This window comes from Leptosomus discolor, chromosome 3, assembly GCF_034619465.1.
Source record: "Leptosomus discolor isolate bLepDis1 chromosome 3, bLepDis1.hap2, whole genome shotgun sequence".
NCBI classification, from domain to species: domain Eukaryota; kingdom Metazoa; phylum Chordata; class Aves; order Leptosomiformes; family Leptosomidae; genus Leptosomus; species Leptosomus discolor.
In genome coordinates, this window is record NC_141393.1 from 42,371,298 (window position 1) to 42,392,300 (window position 21,003).

At 39.5% G+C, this 21,003-nt stretch overlaps 1 protein-coding gene across 1 annotated transcript in view; it reads left to right on the plus strand.

Moving 5' to 3' along the window:
- Positions 1-21,003, plus strand: part of SPTBN5 (spectrin beta, non-erythrocytic 5) — a 99,946-nt gene that overhangs the window by 67,298 nt on the left and 11,645 nt on the right. Inside the window, exons 41-57 of the mRNA XM_086462991.1 lie at positions 1,058-1,171; positions 2,703-2,824; positions 3,467-3,629; positions 5,405-5,593; positions 6,612-6,689; positions 8,125-8,297; positions 9,364-9,454; positions 10,108-10,254; positions 11,875-12,012; positions 12,719-12,975; positions 13,143-13,329; positions 16,245-16,457; positions 16,820-17,016; positions 17,558-17,762; positions 18,506-18,700; positions 19,825-19,980; positions 20,508-20,725. Of these exons, the coding sequence (XP_086319117.1) occupies positions 1,058-1,171; positions 2,703-2,824; positions 3,467-3,629; positions 5,405-5,593; positions 6,612-6,689; positions 8,125-8,297; positions 9,364-9,454; positions 10,108-10,254; positions 11,875-12,012; positions 12,719-12,975; positions 13,143-13,329; positions 16,245-16,457; positions 16,820-17,016; positions 17,558-17,762; positions 18,506-18,700; positions 19,825-19,980; positions 20,508-20,725 (2,843 nt within the window). The remainder of the gene's footprint in view (positions 1-1,057; positions 1,172-2,702; positions 2,825-3,466; positions 3,630-5,404; positions 5,594-6,611; positions 6,690-8,124; positions 8,298-9,363; positions 9,455-10,107; positions 10,255-11,874; positions 12,013-12,718; positions 12,976-13,142; positions 13,330-16,244; positions 16,458-16,819; positions 17,017-17,557; positions 17,763-18,505; positions 18,701-19,824; positions 19,981-20,507; positions 20,726-21,003) is intronic.

Below are 21,003 nucleotides of genomic sequence, written 5' to 3' on the forward strand. Positions count from 1 at the left end.
TAAATTATGCTCCAGCAGTGACTCCTCCTTTCCCCTAACTAAGGAGAATTAGACAAGTAATTAAGCTGCAACATCTTTACATTTGTAGACATCTCCATGTGGTCTAGTAAATCGGTCCACAAGAAAGGAACACAGCAAGATGCAGTAACTAGGATACAAATCTAAGAATCTGAGGGACTGGTGTCTGGTTTTTGCTATGTTACTGACATGAGTGTACATCTCCTTCAGACAGTGCTGAGCCAAGTCACTTCTGAATACCAAAGCCAGATAGCTGAGCTACCACAGAGCTTTTTCTGTAGTATCTACTTAGCTTGGATATAGCAACTTCTAGTGTTCCAAATTCAAAGCTAGTTCATTTAACACTAGCTTGCATATCTCTCCCTACTGTGCAATGCAGATGTATTAAATATGCAACTTAGGAAGTTGTATAAAAATCTTATTCAATCAGAAAATGGAGGTAAAAATGCCTATCCTGGTTTATAATTTTGAGATTAATAGAAGAAAAAGGCTATATTAAAAGTAATTATTTCATCCACATAACAAATTATATTAATTTAACTGTAAGTCAGTAGACAGGTACATAGTGGTACTATTTAAGGTTACAAGGCTGTTAGTTTGAAATTTTTATTACAACTTTTACAAATGTATTTCTTCATTGTATGGGATTTTATTTCTGACAGCATGCTGAGGGTCAGTTTTATTTTCCACATTTTCATAAAACACACTTGAAAATTTCTGTGCCACAATTTAATGGGAAATATTTGTCTCGTTTAGTATACGGTAAAAAAGGGAAAAGAAAGATTTAGAAATATAGGGAAGCATTCCTGTCTTTGTTTTATATGTGAATGACCAGAGACACCTTAAGTAGGATTGCAACTGTTCAAAGAGTTGTGAATTCTTGTTCCATTGCTGTAAGGAAGTGCCCTATTGATGTTTAAAAAGAGAATAAGAGCATTCAGATGGCAATACAAAGGAGGAGACTATTTGAAAGAATTAAGACATGATCCTTTTGCTTTTTATCATCTTCACAATTTGCACGTCTTGTTGCCCCCTCCAGAGTGTACTGATACAAGCACTGGATTATGGGAAGGATGTGGAAAGTGTGGAAAACCTGATTCGAAGACATGAAGAGATGGAGAGAGAAATCAGTGTTATTAAGTCCAAAATAGAGGTAAGAAGTGGGGAAGTACAGAGGATACTGTAAAAAAGGTCATTTTTACTTCTTGGAAACATGGTGCAAAAATCATAATGACTCTTCAGATTCATTAGTATGAATTGCACTGCAATGCAAATGCAGCATAGATTTCCTCTCAGTAAAATGCTATGCTGCTTAATCCTACTTTATCATGTCAAATATTATTCTTCCTGATGCACCAAATCTAAGAAGAGAAGTCCCTTTTCAACTTGTTAGATGATTCGCTGGCCCTCACCTACAAGTCAGATTAGACAGTCCTATATCTTTTGTAAAGTATGGAACCCAAATTTAACTCCCTATCTTTCCCCCAGTTTCTGTGCTGACTTGAATGAAAATCACCACTCTCTTTCTGTTTAGAACTAGAATGCAAAACCACAGTGCGTGTAGTTTTCTGACACAGACTTCAAAACCAGAAATCTTAGGTTATAATTGCCTGACTGAACAGCTGTGGCTTTTGTAAAATGGCCTGTTTGCATTGTTTAGGACTAATCTTGAGCATTAAATATGGGTCTGAGCTCCTATATAATTGCATTTTTTAATAGAGAGAAATGTTTTTGGCTGAACCACAGTAACAGAAATCCTGTGACAACCTCTCACAGTTTTCACTGTTAGGCAGTGTTAAGGCTTTTCACATAGAAAATATTTTTGCAAACTTTCTCTAAACTTTTTCTCCACAATAGTATGCAAATGGTGACAATATGTGTGATACCTTCACACATCGTGACTTTGTTATCTAATTCTCATATGAAATGTGGGTGATTACTAGTCAGCATTCCACAGATAACATTAACAAGTCTGTATGGGGGAGTGCTGCATGGAAACAGAAAGATGAACAAGGTTTGGGTGGGTTTTTTTGGTGCTACCACAAATATCATGTACAAAGTAATATCTGTACTTTTCATATGGATTAAAACCAGCCTGGCATATTATCCCTTCTGCATAATTAAAATTCTTCATTTTCATCAATTTGATGGAGTTTCCCAAGAAAGATACCAACTTTAAACCTGAGTTGGTGAGTGTTCATTACCGTTTATCAGGCTGTGTCAAGGAAAATAGCATTAACTAGAAGTCTGCACTGAAAGTAGTGTTTTGATGCTGCTTTAGCTGAAATAGATAAAAAATGGGGTTTGAGTCTTCTACTGAAAGGCAAATCTGGTTGCTTCTGTGTACTGCCATATTTTCATGGCTTTTGTTGCCCATCTTGTTAGATTAAGCTAATAGAAGTTACAATTAGCACTTAATTTTCCTGTACGGTTGTCCCTATTCTGCAAAGCTACTTTCTTAATTGTAACACACACATGTCTGTCTTCACACAGATGATTGCTCACAAATGAGTATGCATTTTTTTATACATATAACAAGACCCTTTGTATAATTTTTTATTGTAATTTAAGTACCTGCTTTTGAAAACTGGGATCTTAAAATGGACTACTTTTCCTGAAAGGCAAACTCAGGAACGAATATAAGCATTTGGCATAAATTCACTCCACTATAAATCTCTTCACAGCCATTGGAATTGGAATCTTTCCGCCTTTCCACAAGGAATCCATCCATAAATGACAAACTGACTATGAAGCAACAGGAGATGAAAAACAACTGGCTACGACTCCAGGGACAGGCCAAACAAAGGTAAAGATTTCGAGGGGTCTGAATATCTCTCAGCAGGAGCAAAGCTGCTCCCTGGGGTCTAAAATCTGCTTGCCAGGGTCCTTAAAAGTTTTTGAGGATCCTTTATAAAGTTTGTACAGGCAGCTAAGACACCTGCATTGGAACAAGCGCGACTTGGTACAAGAAAAGTTCTGCTGATGTGACTTTGGGAAAACTAATACAATGAGCTTGTGGCTTATCCCACTACATAATGTTACTAAAATGCTTCCAGACTATCAGATGTAATCTATCATGAAGCCTTTGTGAAAGGCTAATTTTTGGATGGTTCTGGAAGCTTATTTTTTCTTGAATCTTTCCAAAACAAGAAAGGCTTAGGCCTGAGCTGTAATCGTTGCTAGAAGCAGCAGTTACAAAGGCTTTTTCAGCTTTCTTGTGCTAATGAACTGATGTAGAAAACAAGGTAAGCATGTTGTCTCCAAGGCAGTGTGCATCTCCTGTGATTTTGTTTTAACATGAGGACTGTTAGGAGCTGTAAGGGAAAGCTAGGAGGCTTGAATTCACTTTGTTTGGCTTCTCCTAAGATACCTTCCTCTGCAAATGGGGAGGGAGAGGCAACTAGATAATTCTGTGTTGGATAATGCTGAACTGCACATTGTGTGGCAGGAAGGAGAAGCTGGCAGCCTCATATCAGTTGCAGAAGTTTAACTTGGAGATGAAGGAGATGCTAGATTGGACCCAAAACATCAGAGGCTTAATGGAAACAGAGGGACTTCCTAAAAGCACAAATGAAGCAGAAAGCATGATTGAGGAGCATCAGCAGAGAAAGGCAAGTATCATCATTGCTTCCGATTGAACATATTGGGAATCTTTCCCATGGGAATTAATTGCTGCAGACGCAGCAGAAATTTGCCGCATGTGTCTGTCAATAACGTGGTGCAAAGACTGTTCTCATTAACAGGCTAGAGACAGAAGTCACCTACGTATTGACAGAACTCTATCCTATGGGCTGTTTGGCAGCTCATGTCTCTGCATAAAGTCTCAGGAAGCCCCATTAGCTCTCACGGGTACTGCTGTCCAACCCTGTAGGTAAAATCCGGTTTAGTATCAAAACATGTTCACTGCCGATCTCTTTATTCAGATTGCCAACATATTAATGCCAGTTAATTCTAACTTTGAGTTAGATTTTGTCTTGCAAAATCCATTTGCCCGAGAGGAAAATAAAACCAGTAGTTTGTCTCACACAGGGCACTAAATTACTATCAGATGGTACTATACATTCAGTTCTGAAACACTTCATATCCCAGTACTAATTGCCACACAATCTTTTGGTGGCTAATTTGCCTAATATTTTTGGTGGATTTTCTAAAAGGAGTGATATTGTTAATTAACCCTAGAAAAAAGGTAATATTTTTCTTTTTCCCAAGCATCATAGCTATCTTTCAGGTGTGTGTTACCTTTTCTTTGTAGTTGTTACTTTTTCTAAAAATAGTGTTTCCAGAATCATGACTAATATCCACTGTTTTGTGCATCCCATTATCAGCACAAATAGTTTGTAGATTTTGATTCATTTTCTAGATGCTGATTTAGTATGAAGTACCTGAAGTCCCCTCCTTTTTCAGAGTCTTCCATTTTAACAATGCTCTCTCATGTCACAGACTTAACAATGTTTTTGCTAATAATTCTTTGTCACAATACAAATACCCCAGGCCACTGATGTAATGTACTCCAAATTTAGATGGTAGCAAGATCTAAGTCTTTAATATCTGTTAGGAAGGAACCCAAATGGCTCTAAGGGGGTAGTCACACAGAAAAGGAGGAATCCAGGCAATATTCTTTTGTATTGGGCTGACTAAACTAAAATTATAGACAAGACAAGAAAAATGGAGGGTTTTTTTTTTCGTTCAGTTTAGTGGCTCAAGCCAAAGTCCTTAAGAGAGACTAGAGTTGAACACAAGGTTCTAACCTGAATGAAAAAGAATAGAGCAGCTATCTTACAGCTGTGTTATCTATGATTGAGCAACACTACCTCCCAAAAGCAGTTCTGCTTTCAGACTTTTAATAGTACATGCCATAGTTTTAAGGTAGTTTGTGAGTTAATATGCAGTATTATTTCAGGCCATGGTTATATTTCTTTTCAAATTGTTTATATTAGGAATTCCACATTTCACCTTCAGGATTCAGTGTACAGGCATAACTCATTCCTCAGACCACGTGAAAAATTTCAACATATTTCATTTTAACATCACAAAATAAAGTAAAACCGTGTCTTTAATGCGATAACCTGATGTCAACTGGAACAGATATATGGTATTATGGATGTTCAAAACCGTGTTCATTTATACTTAAGCATTTTCTAATCTGTTTCTAATTTAATCCTAATTTTGATTTGTAGGAGACCAGTTGTTCCTAGAGCAATAAAGTCAGTTTATTTTCTTTTAGGCAATTCTATGCTTTTTCAGTAACATAGCTCAAAGATGAATGATTTTCCATACAAATAATAGTGTTGGAAAGTTACAGCCCATATTCTTCCCCTTAAGGCTTGTATTCTGAATAACTGGCGTTCTGTAAACTCTTGACATCAACCTTAGTAATATATTTTAGGAGGAGATTGAAGCACAAGTGGAAAGATTCAACTCTCTCAGTAACTATGGTCAAGAACTTGCCAGTTCTGGTCACTACGCGACCTCTGAGATTCACCAGTCCCTCTCCAGACTACAGCAAGCCTGGTCTGAATTGATCCAAGCATGGCAGAAGCAATATATAAAATTGTTTCAGGCACAAGATTTACAGGTGAGTAGAAAGACATTCAACAGAGAATGCACGTGCCACTGACAACTTTTTCAGTATAAACAGCAAATTTATAAGATGGTATAACGAAAGACACGCTAATAATACCCAGTATTTCGTGTACATTTCACTGGTTTCTGGAAGGCACGCTGAGGGCCAAGCACATTCAGTGGTGGCAGGACTTCTAGAAATTGTGCCTTTACAAATCAAAGACATTTCTGTGGAATATGTGCTCATATGTTTTGCAAAGGCTATAGAACTTAGCAAAATTTGGTCAAACTCTCATGCAACTGACAAAAAGCACATACTTAAAATGGAACATCACTACTCTACCAAATTCTATAACTGCCCCAAAAGACATAGAGGCAGGCAAGTATTTTTTAAAAAAGAATATCTGAATAAAAATTTAGCATGGACAGAATACTGTATTTTTCTCTGGCTTTTTTTCTAAGAAAACAACAGTTTTGGCTACAGTTTTCCAGAAATACTTCCCTGTAACAGTCATCTCTCAAAACTTCTGCTCAAATGACTTGTTGGCAAAAGTTAGAAATAACTGAAATAGAGATTTTACAATGGGGAATGTCAAGTACCTTGAATAACAGCTGGCGCTACTAGTCCCATTTAAAAAGCTTCATGTATATGAGAACTTAAACCCTCTGGTAAGGGCTGCTTTCATGCTTCTTTATGTATTACATTCTACTTATTTCAGGCCATGTTACCGTACTTTTTATTGGCCAGTTACCTTACAAGCACTCTCTACACTATTAGCAAATACGCTACAAGTACTTGTATTGTATCCTATGTCTTAGATAAAAATAAATAATCATATTATAAAGGAGAAAGTTACAATAATAATTGTTAGACATGGTTTTTCTAGCATCTAATGCTTATTGCCATCCAGTGCTATGCAATTAATTTCTGGAATAGCCCTGGAAGTTTGTTTTTTTCACCCTACTCTGCCAAAGTCAGGTTTGCCTCTGTTTTACATCATGTTTATGACTGCTTTTTTTCCCCTATACAGAAATTCTATGGCTATGTGGAACAGACTGAGAGCTGGCTCAGCAGCAAAGAGGCTTTCCTAGCTAATGAGGACTTAGGGGTAGGTGCTCCAAGAAATTACAATTTTCTCTGCAATTGGTCTGGAGGAAAGGGAGCTGTGAAGTACGATGATGTGCTCTGAACCTTCCCCGTGATCTTTCTCCTTCTGAAGTTACTGCTCTGTCTTATTGACGTTTTATGATCAGATTGCTTTCCTTGATACTTTACACAGGATAGGGTTCTCAGCCCCGAGAGTAATGAAACAGTCCAACTACTCCGATTATAGCAGAAAAATGAGACTGCATCTCTCTAACGGGTCGTATCTGACCCAAATACATTTGCCAGCAGTGCACAAGTCATCCGTGTTGTCACTGCTGACATACCCAGTGTAGCTTTAAATTACCTACCTTAGGCACCAGTAACACTGCGATAACTGAAACTGCGGCTGGTGCATGGGTTGCAAAAGCTGTGCAGGATGCCGGATGTACATTCTGATGCTTAGCTTACCCTGCATTTTATATGGGTTGTGCTACCACATCAGCTGTCTGCAGGAACTACCATTACACCTTAGAGTTCAGTGTAGACATAATTGGTGCAAATGGTGTGAAAAATGTACAATGCTAGTGGCTCGTGGCTGTCTCTGCAATTTTCATCCTGGAATTATGTGTTTACAGTCCCTCTATTGAAGTATAGGAGACATAGAAAAAGCTACCCATTTTCCAGTCATATTTAGCTCGGCTATGTACAGAAAATATTCTGTGAGTACTTTTCCTTCCAATGACTCATGTAAACACGCAGGACTTTAGATTTTTTTTCTGACCCATTTGATGATGAGCTTTATTCCTTCCTTTAGAATAGTGGGAAAGCAGAGTTTATTGCAGTAACAACATTTTGACACCACTGATTCTAAAATTAAAAGTGTAGAGGTGTGCTGAAAAGAGAACTCTGAGTCATTAAGCTTGGGATTCACAAATGTTACAAGAAGTCAAAGTCTGTGTTTCTCTCCAGATTAACTGTAATGTCAGACTTCAGTCCTTAAATTCAAGTCTGGATCTGAGCTTTTTCAAATTCCATGGATTGAAATTGAGGCTCTAATTTTAATCTCTTTCTGTGACATATTTGTTCACTTAACTCTGATCTCAGTTTGGCATCCCACATTTGCTTCCAAAATAGCATCTGTCTTAAGATTGATTTACGATTAGGAGCTGATGCTTTATCTCTTGAGAAGTGATATGTTCTATACAGCACAATAATATGCAGGAGAAGCTAAGCATCCAGCAGTTCAGTTTTCATCCTGAAATAGTGGCCTCACACCATGCATAGAACATTATTTAGGCCCCAATTCTCAGGTTCAATGACAATAAATTTCAAAGATCAAAAAAATTATTTGACAGCTTACAAATGTGGGGTTAATGCCATTTAGATTCTGGATTATCAGTGTTGTGGTTGGAAAAACTTTGACTGAAAGCAGCTTCCCTTTGTTGAATTCTCTCCAGGACTCAGTTTCTAGTGTGGAGAGTCTACAGCGGAAACACACACAGTTTGAAAAAGCCCTGGAAGCTCAGATGGAGAAAATTGATGAAATGGCTTCATTTGCTCAGCAGCTAACACAGAACAAGCATCATGACTCGGACAACATCACCAACAGATGCCAGGCTGTTCTGAGGAGGTGAAGTCAAACCCTTCCCATGTCAGCCACCCATCTCTTTTGCAATGAGACTCTCCTTATATGACTGATATCTTTAAATGCTTTAAGAGAACCATAAACTGGTTTGCATTTACTCAACTTCGTGTTTTGCATGTGGTCTTGCCAAATTGACCTGAGTCTAGTCAATATTTCAATAGGAGGTTTCCAAAATACACTTAAGTGGAGGGGGAGCGGGATTCAGAAAAAGGCAGTTTTCCTGTAATTCTGTATCCTACCCGCCTTAGGGACAGTGCTGCAAACAAAAGACAAAGGCCTGCTGTGCCATTAAATACTTCATTATCATTAAAAACCATCAAGAAAGGTCGTTTGCTGCACAATTGCTTTTTCACTGCTCTAATGGGGTTGATCTTAAAGCCCTGCTCAAACTATCTGTTAGGGCATTTGCATTTTTTTTCTGATCAGATCTTGCTCTTTCATGTGAATTACTTTATTTCTACTAGCATGTTGCATATTGTTCATCTTAAACAAATGTTGATAGCAGAAGCAGTTGTATTCAGTGCTACAGGAGATGAAAAGATATATATGAAAAAAATTACAAAGAGAGATTGAAGATCCCTTATGATTAAAGTGAACATAGGAATTTATTAATATGATCCAGCTATCTCATGCCTGCATTAACATGCATAAAGTGCTGCAGGTCCACATTTGGAAAAAAGATGAAAGGATAGTGTAGCTTTGGTTTATCAGTGGCAAATACCATCATATTCACAGGCTTTCCATGTAAGAAACATGCTGAGTTTATGTTCTCTTGTATTCTGAAAGGCAGTAATGGTAATTCCTATAGGCGGATATCATATATATATATAATTTGTGTGTACGTCAAACATTGATCTACCAGTAATCCTTCCTATAGTGTCCTGAGCATCTTCCCTGACAGTCCAAGTCATGGGAGGCTGCGTATTATGAACATTTCTCTCCTAGAGAATGGAGGGTTAGGTCACATGTGTTTTAGAGATGAAAATGGAAACCCCTTATCCTACCTAATTCACTCTGTGGCTTTTACCCAATACATCTGTCTTCATCTCAGAAAAGAGAAACTGCTGGAGAATTCTGCTGCTCGCAGACATCTGCTAGAGGAATCAAAGCTTCTGCAGAAGTTGCTGAGGAATTCCTTTGAGGTACAATTACACAGAATTCATGTTATTCTGGTTTCTTAAAACATACTGTGCTCCATAGATCTGAATCTCTGAATGGATCTGCTGTGAGAAAAATCAAGGAACTGAGTCTGGGATGAGATGATTTGGGGAAAGATGAGGACAAGAGTGAAGGAATATTTTTCAGCTTTTAAGTCACATCTTACTTCCAGTCACAAAATGGAAGATCTGTTGCGCACTGGATGCCAGCAAAATGCAGAAGAAATAAATGCGTTTTTTAAAAAAATGCCACCATTTTAAAATTAATGGGAAAAGACAAATCAGTTCTTTTCTTGTGAGATACTGCCAGTGGGTTAGAAACAGGGAGATAATTGTCCTTTTCCGCCCATGCACACGTGTGTCCATGCGCACATGTGCCCACACACTTTCTCACTGCATTGGGACTATCTCATGGAGACAGTCCCCTTTCTGGGTAACACTGCTGGTAAACAGAGATATAGGGGCGACTTCATTATGAAAGACAGGAGGAGCTTAGGGAAGCAGAGCCTCAGAAGGACAACTCATTTGTGTCCCCACTCGCTAGTCCCTGGTTTTATATGTATTAGAGGAGAGCCTGGCAGGTTGGAGGTGAAGAAACACTGTAGGCTTTGTCTACTTCTGTTCTTTCCTCCCTGAAGGTGGCTGCCTGGATCAATGAGAAGAATAGCATTGCCCAGGATGATAGCTGGAAGGATCCAAGCAATCTGCAGACCAAACTGCAGAAGCACCAGACTTTCGAAGCAGAAATCAAGGCCAATAGAAATCGCCTGGTCGCCATCAAATCTGTGAGAGAAGCGGGGTTGATGGCAAGGATGGGCAACTGGCATGACAGACTCTGCAGGCAGTCTGAGTAACAGTGATCTCAAACAAGCGAGAGGGAATCATTCTCCCCTCACTGACATTGTTCATGTTGTCTCTGAAGGGACTGGGAATCTTATTCTTTTAGTGCATGAAAAACTTTCAGTGTCCATCGTTTTCTTTCAACTTTTCTCTTGTTGCCTAGTGTGAGTTTGCTATCTGTATTCGCTGTGCATTGAACAGCAAGAGATGGATGCTTTCAATGAAAAACTCAATCCATTGACTTTAGGGACTCCTTTCTGGGGTGAAGGCCACTTTAGAGGTACACTGTTTCTTTCCAGCAGGGAACCTAGCAGATTGGATGCACAACTTCAACAAATCAGATAAGATGTATCCAACAAAAAGAATCAAGAAGAGTTTTCAAGTGTTGCCTTTGCAGACACATGCTAGTAAGAGAGGTATGAGGGAAGTCTGACAAGCTTTGTCAGATACTTGGCAGAAGCTGTGATCAGATGATGAGTTTGGAAGGACAGACTGTTACGTGTTTATGAACCTTATTTTCAGCACAGTGTTTACTAGTTGTGTTTTGCAAAGCTAACTAAGCATTAAAAGTAGATTCCCTCCTCAAACTCACCTGCATCTGGTATTGTAGAACCCTTTTTTTAAGAAAAAAAAAAAAATCACCACAAAAAACAAAGCAAAATCTTTTAAACCCCCTGTGTGCAGACACAGCAGGGGAGTTAAAAAGTGGAGTTATGGTTCTCTCTAAACTAACTTGTTTTTAAACAGTTGTTTGCCCAATCTTTTTCTCATTATTTCTGGATTCCCCGTCTTCTTCATTGAGAATAGCCTTAGTAGTTGCTCCTTAGAAGGAAACTAATATCTGCTGTCCTGGTATACCATCTTTCTCTTGCTATGCCTCCCCTTCCCCATTGCAAAATGTAGAAATAGACCAGTTTAACTTTCTAAAGCAGACTTGACCCCAGCTTAAGGATATACCTACAAACTCCTCTACCTGATGGAGGTCTTGCTGTGCTCCCTCTACCTCTTAATCTGCCAAGCTGTTAAGCATCTGCAGCTCAGGGATTAGAAATCCAGGTAGACTTTTATTATGTAATGCAGTGATACAAGGGTACATGGTTGAAAGATGTTTTAGTATCTCATGCAGTGGTTCACTTACATTGGATAGTCCTCTCTTAACGTGCAAGAAAGGGAATAGAAAAGGACAGGTGGCTGGGCAATCTCAAACAGCAATCACAGAATGTGGGACATCACAGAAAATACTGAATGCTTGCAAACTAGCTTTTAGGCAACATAGCTGTTTTGTAATCAAGATTCTCTTTACTCTTTGTCTTCTAATATTGTCTTCTAGCATTTCAAATAATTTTAGAGATCAGCAAAACAGGAAAATCTGTTTCTACCCTAGCTTCAATAAGCATTTTGCCTTTATCTTTTTTTGCTTTGTCTCTGCAGCCTCTATCTGTTATGTCAGGAAGTGATGGCTTCAGTTGGCCCGTTACATATCAGTGCCAGTAGACTTTGTTTATGGAGGTAAAAGTGGTGTATTCAGCAAAGGAAGAAAACTTTGAATGTTCTCTCTGCTGTAGGAAGGGGAGAAGATGCTCCGTGAGAGGCACTATGCCCCTGAAGCCATTCAGTCCAGACTGCAAGAACTGGAAGAGCTTTGGGAGGAACTGCTAGGAAGTTGCCAGGATAAACGGGCCAAGTTGCAGGATGCTTACAAGGTAATACAGGGATGCCAGTGGTTGGGTCTTGGTGTCATTTCCAGAGATAGCATGGCTGCCTGGCTACACGTCTCACCTACAGGTGTGTCATCTAATACAATCAGACCTCAAGACCATTAGAGCAAAGAAACTACTAGATATAGACTGACTGAATGGAATCGGCGGAAGAACTGCAGATCCCTATGGAGGGAAAAGGATTTGTAGGCTGTGTTTCCTTCTAAACTTTCCTTCTAAACAGCTTTCTGCTGCTGGTTTAGATCAGGATTCCAGAGAGGGATACTGAGGGAAATGTGTTCTTTCATACATGTCAACTCTCTGCATCTCTCCCAATGGCATCTTTTCTTCAACATATTGAGAATGAAGCCCACAGCTGCTTTTCATTCTTCTAGCTCCAGGCACATGACCTCTCATGACTGTGAGTTTTGCATGGGCTATCAGACACTCTGTGTGTATGAAACAGAGCTCTTCCTTTAAATGGCTGCCTTTTAACATACTGTATCCATCATTTGTATTTGTGCAACACAAGTAAGATTAGCTCTTGATATTCTCTGCATCTGTTCTTGCATTCACTCTGACTGAATTCTCTCTTCATTTGGGCCAGCTTCTTTGTGTTTGTGTGTAATTCTTACTGAAAGTGGCCAAGGTTTTTATATCGTATCGTCTGTCCTAAAGGTTTAAATGACCTTCTCTTCTTGCTTGTCCTCAGGGCCTTAATTTTCAGCGAAGTGTAGAGGATATGGAGAAATGGTTGGATGATGTGGAAACTGAGTTGAAAGCGCCATATAGTAACAATGATCTAGTGGTTTTGAAGAGTCATCTGAAGAAACAAGAGGAACTGGAGGAAGATATTGCTGGCCATAGGGACCGGCTGCAAGAGCTTGTAGTCACAGCTCAGCAATTCCAAAAGGACAAACATTTCCTTGCTGATGAACTAGAAGAGAGAGTGGATCAACTGGTGCAGAGGTGTGTGAGTGCCTGGCCTGTCTCCCGCCATTTTTTTTCTATTTTTATAGCCTTTTTCTTCCCTGCATATTGTTTTCTTTGCTTCTCTATATCATTCTGAAAAGAATGGTTTGCATTTGTTCCTTATTAATCTGTGGTCCTCACTGGGTTCCCTTTAAACCCTGCAGATACAAAAGTCTACGTGAGCCACTGCAGGAGAGACGTGGGAGTCTGGAGGCAAGCAGACTTCAGTACCAGTTCTTTCGAGATGTTGACGAGGAGTTGGCCTGGGTTCATGAGAAGCTCCCCATCGCTTCCTCCAGGGATTATGGCCAATCCCTGGCAACTGTTCAGAGTCTACAAGAAAAGCACCAGGTAATGTCATGTGAGAACCATTATCAGTCTTTAGAATCAAACAGAGAACATGGAATTCAATTTGCCTCTGGCAAACTTCATCTGCTGTGCTTTGGCTAACAGGAGTCATGATGCCAGCAATTACTCTTAGCCTTGTCTGATAATAATGGCATTTTTTTGAAGGATATGTCCATGACTTGGCAACATGTGAGATTCCATGCTGTTTATCATTGCAGTGGTGTAGGTACTACACCATATGCTTTTCTGTGGACACATTGTCTCTTTCCATGAATTTGCAATACAAAATAGGTTTTACAAACTGTTGTGCTTGCTGTCATAGCTTCTTTGGGCCACAGATGTCCTAATAAATATGCTTTGAAACTCAGTCAGTACATCCAAGCAAGTGCATTGCTCAGATATCTTAGGATGAACTCCCAGGAAAACTTCTTTCCCCAAAAGTCTTTCTGCTCTGGAGGGAGGAGTTAACAGGATATTATGATGATCCTTAGCTGACCTTCTTTCCAGTGGTAGCTTTCAAGATAGATGCTGAATTATTTCACAAAGTTCAGATGGGCCATCAGAGAAAGTAGTGCCTGGAACATTGTCATCTCAAATACCAATAAAACAGCAGGTGCCTTCCTAATCATTTTTTAATAAGGAGCACTGTCTCTTTGCAAACGTGAGGTGAAAGAAAAAACCCAAACCCTCCTAAAAGTTTCCAGCAGCTATTGGTATTTAATGTTAGCAAATGACAGCCCATTTAAGTGCCAGGTCAAGTGCCTCTGGGAAAATCTGTGCAATCTGCAATAGGGCTGGGAAAGATGGAAGATTTTATAAAATGAGAGTGTGCGTGATATACACACACACACACACACAGAGATTAAGCCCATGCATTTGGTGCAATCTTCATGTCTACGAATAAAAATCTGAACTTACAAAAAATTAAAATGTCTCCAGGGTGAAAAGTGAAGACTGCTACAGGTGACGTACTAGGACTGGGATGAAGTCTTTTAAAGTTGATTTATCCTAGTTGTGCTCACAATTTAATAAACAATTGTAAGATGTTTTTAAATGCATCTTCTAGAATATTCCTGAGTAAGACCCATGGGTATATTTTTAATAGTTTGCACCTTCTTAGTATTTGGTGTAATTCTCATTTTTGTAAAAATTCTGTATTTAAGCAAGATGCAGTTGGTGACTTTGAGATTAGACAGTAAGAAGGTAAAGCTTGTTTCATCATGATTAAAAGTATAAATGTTGTTATGTGTGCAATTACTCCTAAAAATTATGAGCTGATTGACGTTGTCAGGAAGTAAGGAAGAAAGGAATGTTTGAGATGAACTAATCTGAGAAGGTATTTGGGGTAACTGAAGGAACAGTGGAGATACTGCTTTAGGCTGCAATTATCTTTGTGTTAATTGGCCAGGTCTCAAAATATTTTAGTGAACTGTAAGAATGAGAGATACAGACCATAATAGCAGCACATAATAAAATGCCAGTTCTTCCTGCCGTTTTGCAACTTATTCTCCTAGAAGCAGGATTAGAACATAAGCTTTCAATTCTCAATCTTTTAGTAGCTACAGTCTCTACACCTTTTTTTTGATGTTGGCTTACACACAAGCAAATGTCAGGGGTAACGTAACAGTCCAGAATTGAATATACTATTAGTTTCACCCTCTATTGTTTGTCTTAATGAGCCAGATTCGCAAAATTCAGTCCTTGGGTTGTTACCACAAAAGAGATTCTGTGTGAAACATATCAAACTAAAATAAAACACTGTCTTGCCAAACTTCATTTACAGACAAATATAAACATGCGTAGGCATAGCTGCTTGCTTGGAACAGAGTTTCCCCTCACTTCCCACCCCCCTTTTTTTTTTAATTTCTGTTGTTATAAATGAACGACTGTGAATACACGTTCATAAATATTCAACTGAAAAGTTGAACATTTATGCTGCTAGCTTATTACTAACACACAATACATGTTGGTTTATAATCTTTGCCACTGGATCCATTCTGCCAGGGTCAGATATGGTGTCACTTTTCAGCAACACAGTGGCTGTCTTGAAATTAATAGGGGGAAGTTAAAGGCAAGATTAGAATCAGAGCTCTTTTCCAGCCAAGTCTGATACTTCAATTGAAAATGCAGCTCCTCTCCTCAGAAAGGGCATCTCTTCTACGTTAACACAGCACTGCAGTCTAACTCTGAAACTGCCTGTTTCATAGCTATGAAAATAAACAGAACAATTGTAAAATGGTGGGGTTGGTTTGTGCTCAAGATGCCCAGGCGTAGTTAGCCACAGAACGCACGTCCACCCACAGACAAATTGATGACATGGTCCTTGCCCGCCCAGGCAAATATCATATGAGGGGGTATATGGAGGTATGCGTATGGTTTTAAAATCTACCAGTCTTCAAAATTAATTTCAAGTCTTTAAGAACTGGTTCAGGCAGTTTTCCTCTTTCCTTGTCCTCTTGGCTGCCTGGTAGTACGTGTACCCACAGTGTTTGCAATGGCTGTTATGCAAATCTGCATCTCCTACAAAGGCGTTGGCAAGTGATACTGATGAGCAGGTGCATTGTTCTTCCCTAGACACATTTTAATTCAAGAAACACCATGTAGTGGGGTGGAAGTGGGCATATTACAGTGGAACCCACAGATAAGATGTTTGTGGTCAGAACCTTTTCACTCTACATTTTGAGGTGGATACACACCAAGGTCTAAACTTCATGGCTGTATTTGTTTTCAGTAATCTATCCTTCACCCCCAAAAACTCCTCCACTCCATTTCAAGCATTCACTCAGACTTTGAACCTCTAACCCATCTTCGTGTACAGAAAACAAAGTTATAATAGAATTGCATGACTACATTATCTGGTATAAAATCCTCCATAACTTATATTTTTGGCCTGTTATTTTACTCTTTACTCTTTCCAGAATTTGGAGAATGAGATAAGCAGTCGGGATGCTTTGACCAAAGCAGTGCTCAGTACAGGGCAGAAATTGGTAAGGGGAGGCCACTCAGCCTCTCGCAAGATAATGGAGCATCTGAAGGAGCTAGAGGCTTCTGTAGAAACCTTGAAGGCAGAGGCTCAAGAGAGGAGACAGCGGCTTATGCATTCATATGAGGCCCATCTGTTCCTGAATGAGGTAAAGATGGTCAATGAGAGATTTATTTTGGTCTTTCTTTACCTAAAAGAACTTATATTGTTGAATGGATGCAAGTGCTGAGATAGGAGCAGAATTCATACTGTCCTGATTTTTCATATCTGATAAATATGGACATAGTGGAGAAATAACAGTTACTTTTCCACCTAACTGCAGTGGGTGATAAACATGTAACTTTAATTGCTGGGTTCTGAAATAGTGTCTGCTAGATTGCATTACAGAAAGGCACCTAAGCTGCTCTCTGTTTTCACTGATGTGTCTCTTCGGGCACCACTGCTTTTCAGGTTTCTTTGTCTTGACCTAAATCACAAATGTGTTCAGGCTCATCCCTGTATTTTATACAGCTGCTGGAGGTGGAGGCATGGCTGGCAGAGAGGAGCTTCATTCTAGAGACCTCTGACTATGGGAAGAATGAGGAATCCACACAAGCTTTACTTCGTAAACTCGAAGCTACCAAGCTGGACATGGATGGTTTCAGGCCCCGGATTGAGAGAGTACAGGAGACATGTGCCAGCTTAGTAAACAAAGACAGCCCAGAGAGGTAAGAAAGTGAAAACAGGCTTCCGCTTCAGGTCTAACAGAAATGCCCAGAGAAGGCAAATACGGAAAAGTTCAAGCTTCAGTAGCTATTTGATGGCTAGTTCAGAAATATGACTTCAGGGGACATCAATCCCCCCTTCACCACTATTACACACACTCAGCTCCCAAAAAGCTTGATGATTGTTTTAATGTTTTCATGACGGTGGTTTTTTAACAACAGGCTGATTAGTGTAGGTCAGCTTCTTTGTCCATTGTCTATTCCCAGGAAGTCATGTAGTTGTCATTTACCATAGAGGCTGAAAAAACACTGTGCCTGGGAAAAGAAGAGGTCATTCTTCACAGCTCACTGTTTTTCATTGCTGGCTTGCTTTTATATCTGGGGAGGAGGAAGTGAAAAGAGCAACCATTCATATGAGATACTTTAATTTCCTGAACTAAATGGTTTTAACGGCTTGGCATAACTCACTCCATGTTGTTATCTGGTTTCTTCTCTATTTTGAATGTGTTGCAAATTCAACCTGTCTGACTCTTGTTCTTTGCAGTCCAGCCATACTTTCAAAGTTCCAGGGGATCCTAGCAGACTATCGGTCTCTTCTACAGAAGGCTGAGACCCAGAGAAAACGCCTGCAAGAACAATTACAGCTCTATCAGTTTGAAAGAGAATTCCAGCTGGTGGATGCGTGGTTTTCCAGTAAACAGTCTGTAGCAGAGTCCGATGACTATGGGCAGGATTTAGATGATGTTGAGGTAAAAGAAAATAAAAGGTATTGTATGTATTGTGTGGTAAAGCAGGAGTATATTTGCTGCAATTTTTGTGTAGCTGCTGACAGTGAAGCATGTTACAGTGACAAAAACTAAGCAAACCAGTTATCTCTGCAGCAAGGACTCAGATTGGTTTCTATCTGCTTATAGAGGGCTCTCTGAGGCAGCATCCTCCAACAGAAAAAGTAGGTGCATCAGAAAGTTAGCTTTTTCTTGGGATAAGGTGAGGTCCGCACAATTCACTGCTGGCCCTGATTATAAATTTGACAAGGCCTAAAAATTTGACATGACCAGGGCTATGGTCTTGTAACAATTTCAGTGGAAAACACTGGGATGCAGCATTCACACCTCTAGCTGCTGATTTCAAGGATAAATTTCTCCTGAGGGCACAAAGTGCAGAGAGGTATAATTTGTAGTGTCCACTCCTCAACAACTGCTGCATATGTGGACAGTCTAACAGGTTATGTTTCTTAGCTTTTGACCTGGGCAGCATCTGTTTGTCAGGATGTGGGTGATTTTTCTCTGTGATGTAAGATGTTAAATGTTCAAGACAATAGATATCGTCTTCTGACTCCAGATCATCTGGGTTTATCAAGTGATTTGCACTTGTAGACTGCAATACATACCTTTTGTATTATACAGTACAGAGAAAGTGATTCCTTCTGCCTCCTTCATAGAGGTAGGCAGAAATTCTTGTATCTAAGTCTATGTCCCCATTTACCCCTCAGGTGCTGGAGAAAAAGTTTAAAGATTTTGTAAATGAGGTGAAACCTATGGGACATTCCAAAATTGTCTTCTTGAATGAGTTAGCATCTAAACTAGAGAAGGAGGGTCACAGCAAGATGGACATTGTCCAGAAGAGAACAAAGCAAATCAGTGAGACGTGGGAGAAACTATGCCATGCCATCCAGACAAGGACAGAGGTAGGAAATACATGAAAAACTGGGGCATTGAATTCACTGCAGTTTCCCATGTCCTTCTTCCTTTCCCAAACCAGTGTATTGCTGTTGAAACACAAGGTTTATAAGAGCAATGGGTGTGTTCTGGTCTAATCTTTCTTGATCCGCTACCCTTTATAGCCAGTGCTTACCTTACTGTTCCTGGCAAGTCTTAGACTTGAAGGATACTTATCAGCCTAGAGTAACTCTGTTTTCCTTAATTCACTGCTAGCTCTGGTTCCTTGAAAAACTGAGCCAATCTAAGAGTTTACCACCACTAACAGGAGGCTGGTTCTGGAACTTCATTAGACTCTTTATTGAACTACTTTGGCTTATTAAACAAGAAGAAAACTCTCCATATTTTTTTATGGCATTAGTTACTTGAAGTCAAGGAAGGGGTATGGGAAAGAAGGTGATAGAGGACACAGAGCCACCCCCCTACCTTTTGGTAGCAGTTAGCTGTTAAACCAGCTCACCCCCTCTCATGAAACTGTAGTCACAGATGTGTTTAGAACAGCAGAGAGGACACACAAAACTCAACATTTTTGTTTGCTTTAAGGAGAACATAAAATGTCAGATGTCTTCAACTCTTTTTTTGACTACTGTTACATACACATTTTGCTTATGAAGTAGCTCAAGCCCACTATTGTCTGTTAGCAGCAGTGAACGCGTGACAATTGTTAACGTATAGTTTGAATGTAAAAGCATATTAGAACATTTTTTAAAAGTTGTATTTCAGAAAACTTCTAATTTTCACTTAACTCCTCTTATTTTCACTGTTTGCAGTGTAGGCCTCTATTCCAAGCAAGTTCTTTAGGACACTTTCTGTGGTTGAGAGCGCTACCTTTAGAGGGCAAATCCATCATGATCATTCATCTTATGATGATGCAATAAATTACTCTTTGGAGACATCTGTTTCTTTCCATTGACAAAGAGAACTTGGGGAAATTAGGTAGCTTGAACACTTCGCTTTCAGGCGACTTAATTGGGAAGGTATTTCGCTCTTGCTCTTGTTCAGTCTATGCTGCATTAGGACATATTATGGTTGCCCTTTTTTGTGCTGCAGGTATGATATATAGCATTACCATTAAAATGTTTCTTTATTCCAGAACCTAAGAGCAGCCTGGCAAGTTCACCAGTATGATCATGATGTGGATGAAGTAAAGGACTGGATGCAGGAGAAAGAGGCAGTGGTGGATATAGAAGATTATGGATATGATCTTCCAGGTGTACAGACACTTCTCAGCCATCTTGAGGGAGTAGAGGTAAGGGGATCTGTTATGAAGCAGTGATAGAAAAGCATAAATGGTCAAAAAAAGTAGACTGATGCTTGCTTTGAAATCCTCTCAAGTGCCTTGTTTGTAGGCCAACAGAAGATAAATTTATTGCACTGAAATATTCTTTTTGCTTCACAGAAGGGGGCCTTTTCCTCCTGTTTTTAACATTGTGATATTACATTATTAATGTTCTTGCTTCTGAGGGTGGGCTTCTCTTCTAAAATCTATTCCAACTTTTTATTATATTTGCAAAGGTGTCATCTGAACTACAAGAGACTTCAGTTCCACACTTACCAAAACAATCAATGTGTCACATCTAAAGAAGCTTCTTTGATGTTTGATGATGAATGTTAAAAGGCATTAGGAGGAAACTGAGAGGAAAAGTCTTGACAGAGTCACATTTCTAGCCTCTGTGCAGCCAGTGGCTAGAAGAGATATGTACCATCTTTAAAATCTACTTTCGATAGATGTTAGGTAGTTACTTGGTCTTACAATACATCCTGTCTCTGTTTCAGAGAGATCTAGCAGCCATCATGAAAGAGCTGGAACGGATTCGGGGAGAGGCTTGGCACCTCAGCCACACATACCCTCAAGTCAAGGAAAACATCATGGAGAGACTCATAGATGTGGATCAGTCCTGGGAAAACCTGGACAAGAAGTTTCTGGAGAGGAAGGCAAGACTGAGCCAGGCAGAACAAGTCCAGCTCTACTTCAATGACTGCAGGGAGCTCATGTATGTGGTGGCCCCTCGAGTTTGGCAGTGGGCCTTATTTCTTTTCTTTTCCATATAGGTTTTTCTAAACTACACCTGTTAGTTATTTGACTCTTGTCCCAGGTGCTCTGCAGCTTGCTTGCAAATCTCTTTGAACAACAATACATGGCATCTTCTCAATAGCACTTCTTAGAATTTACCACGTATCAGAGGTGACCATGCCACTCCACTTCAGCACAGTGTGTGTGACAAACCCACATTTTTAGACTATTTCCTAAATAGTATTGGAGAATTCAGTC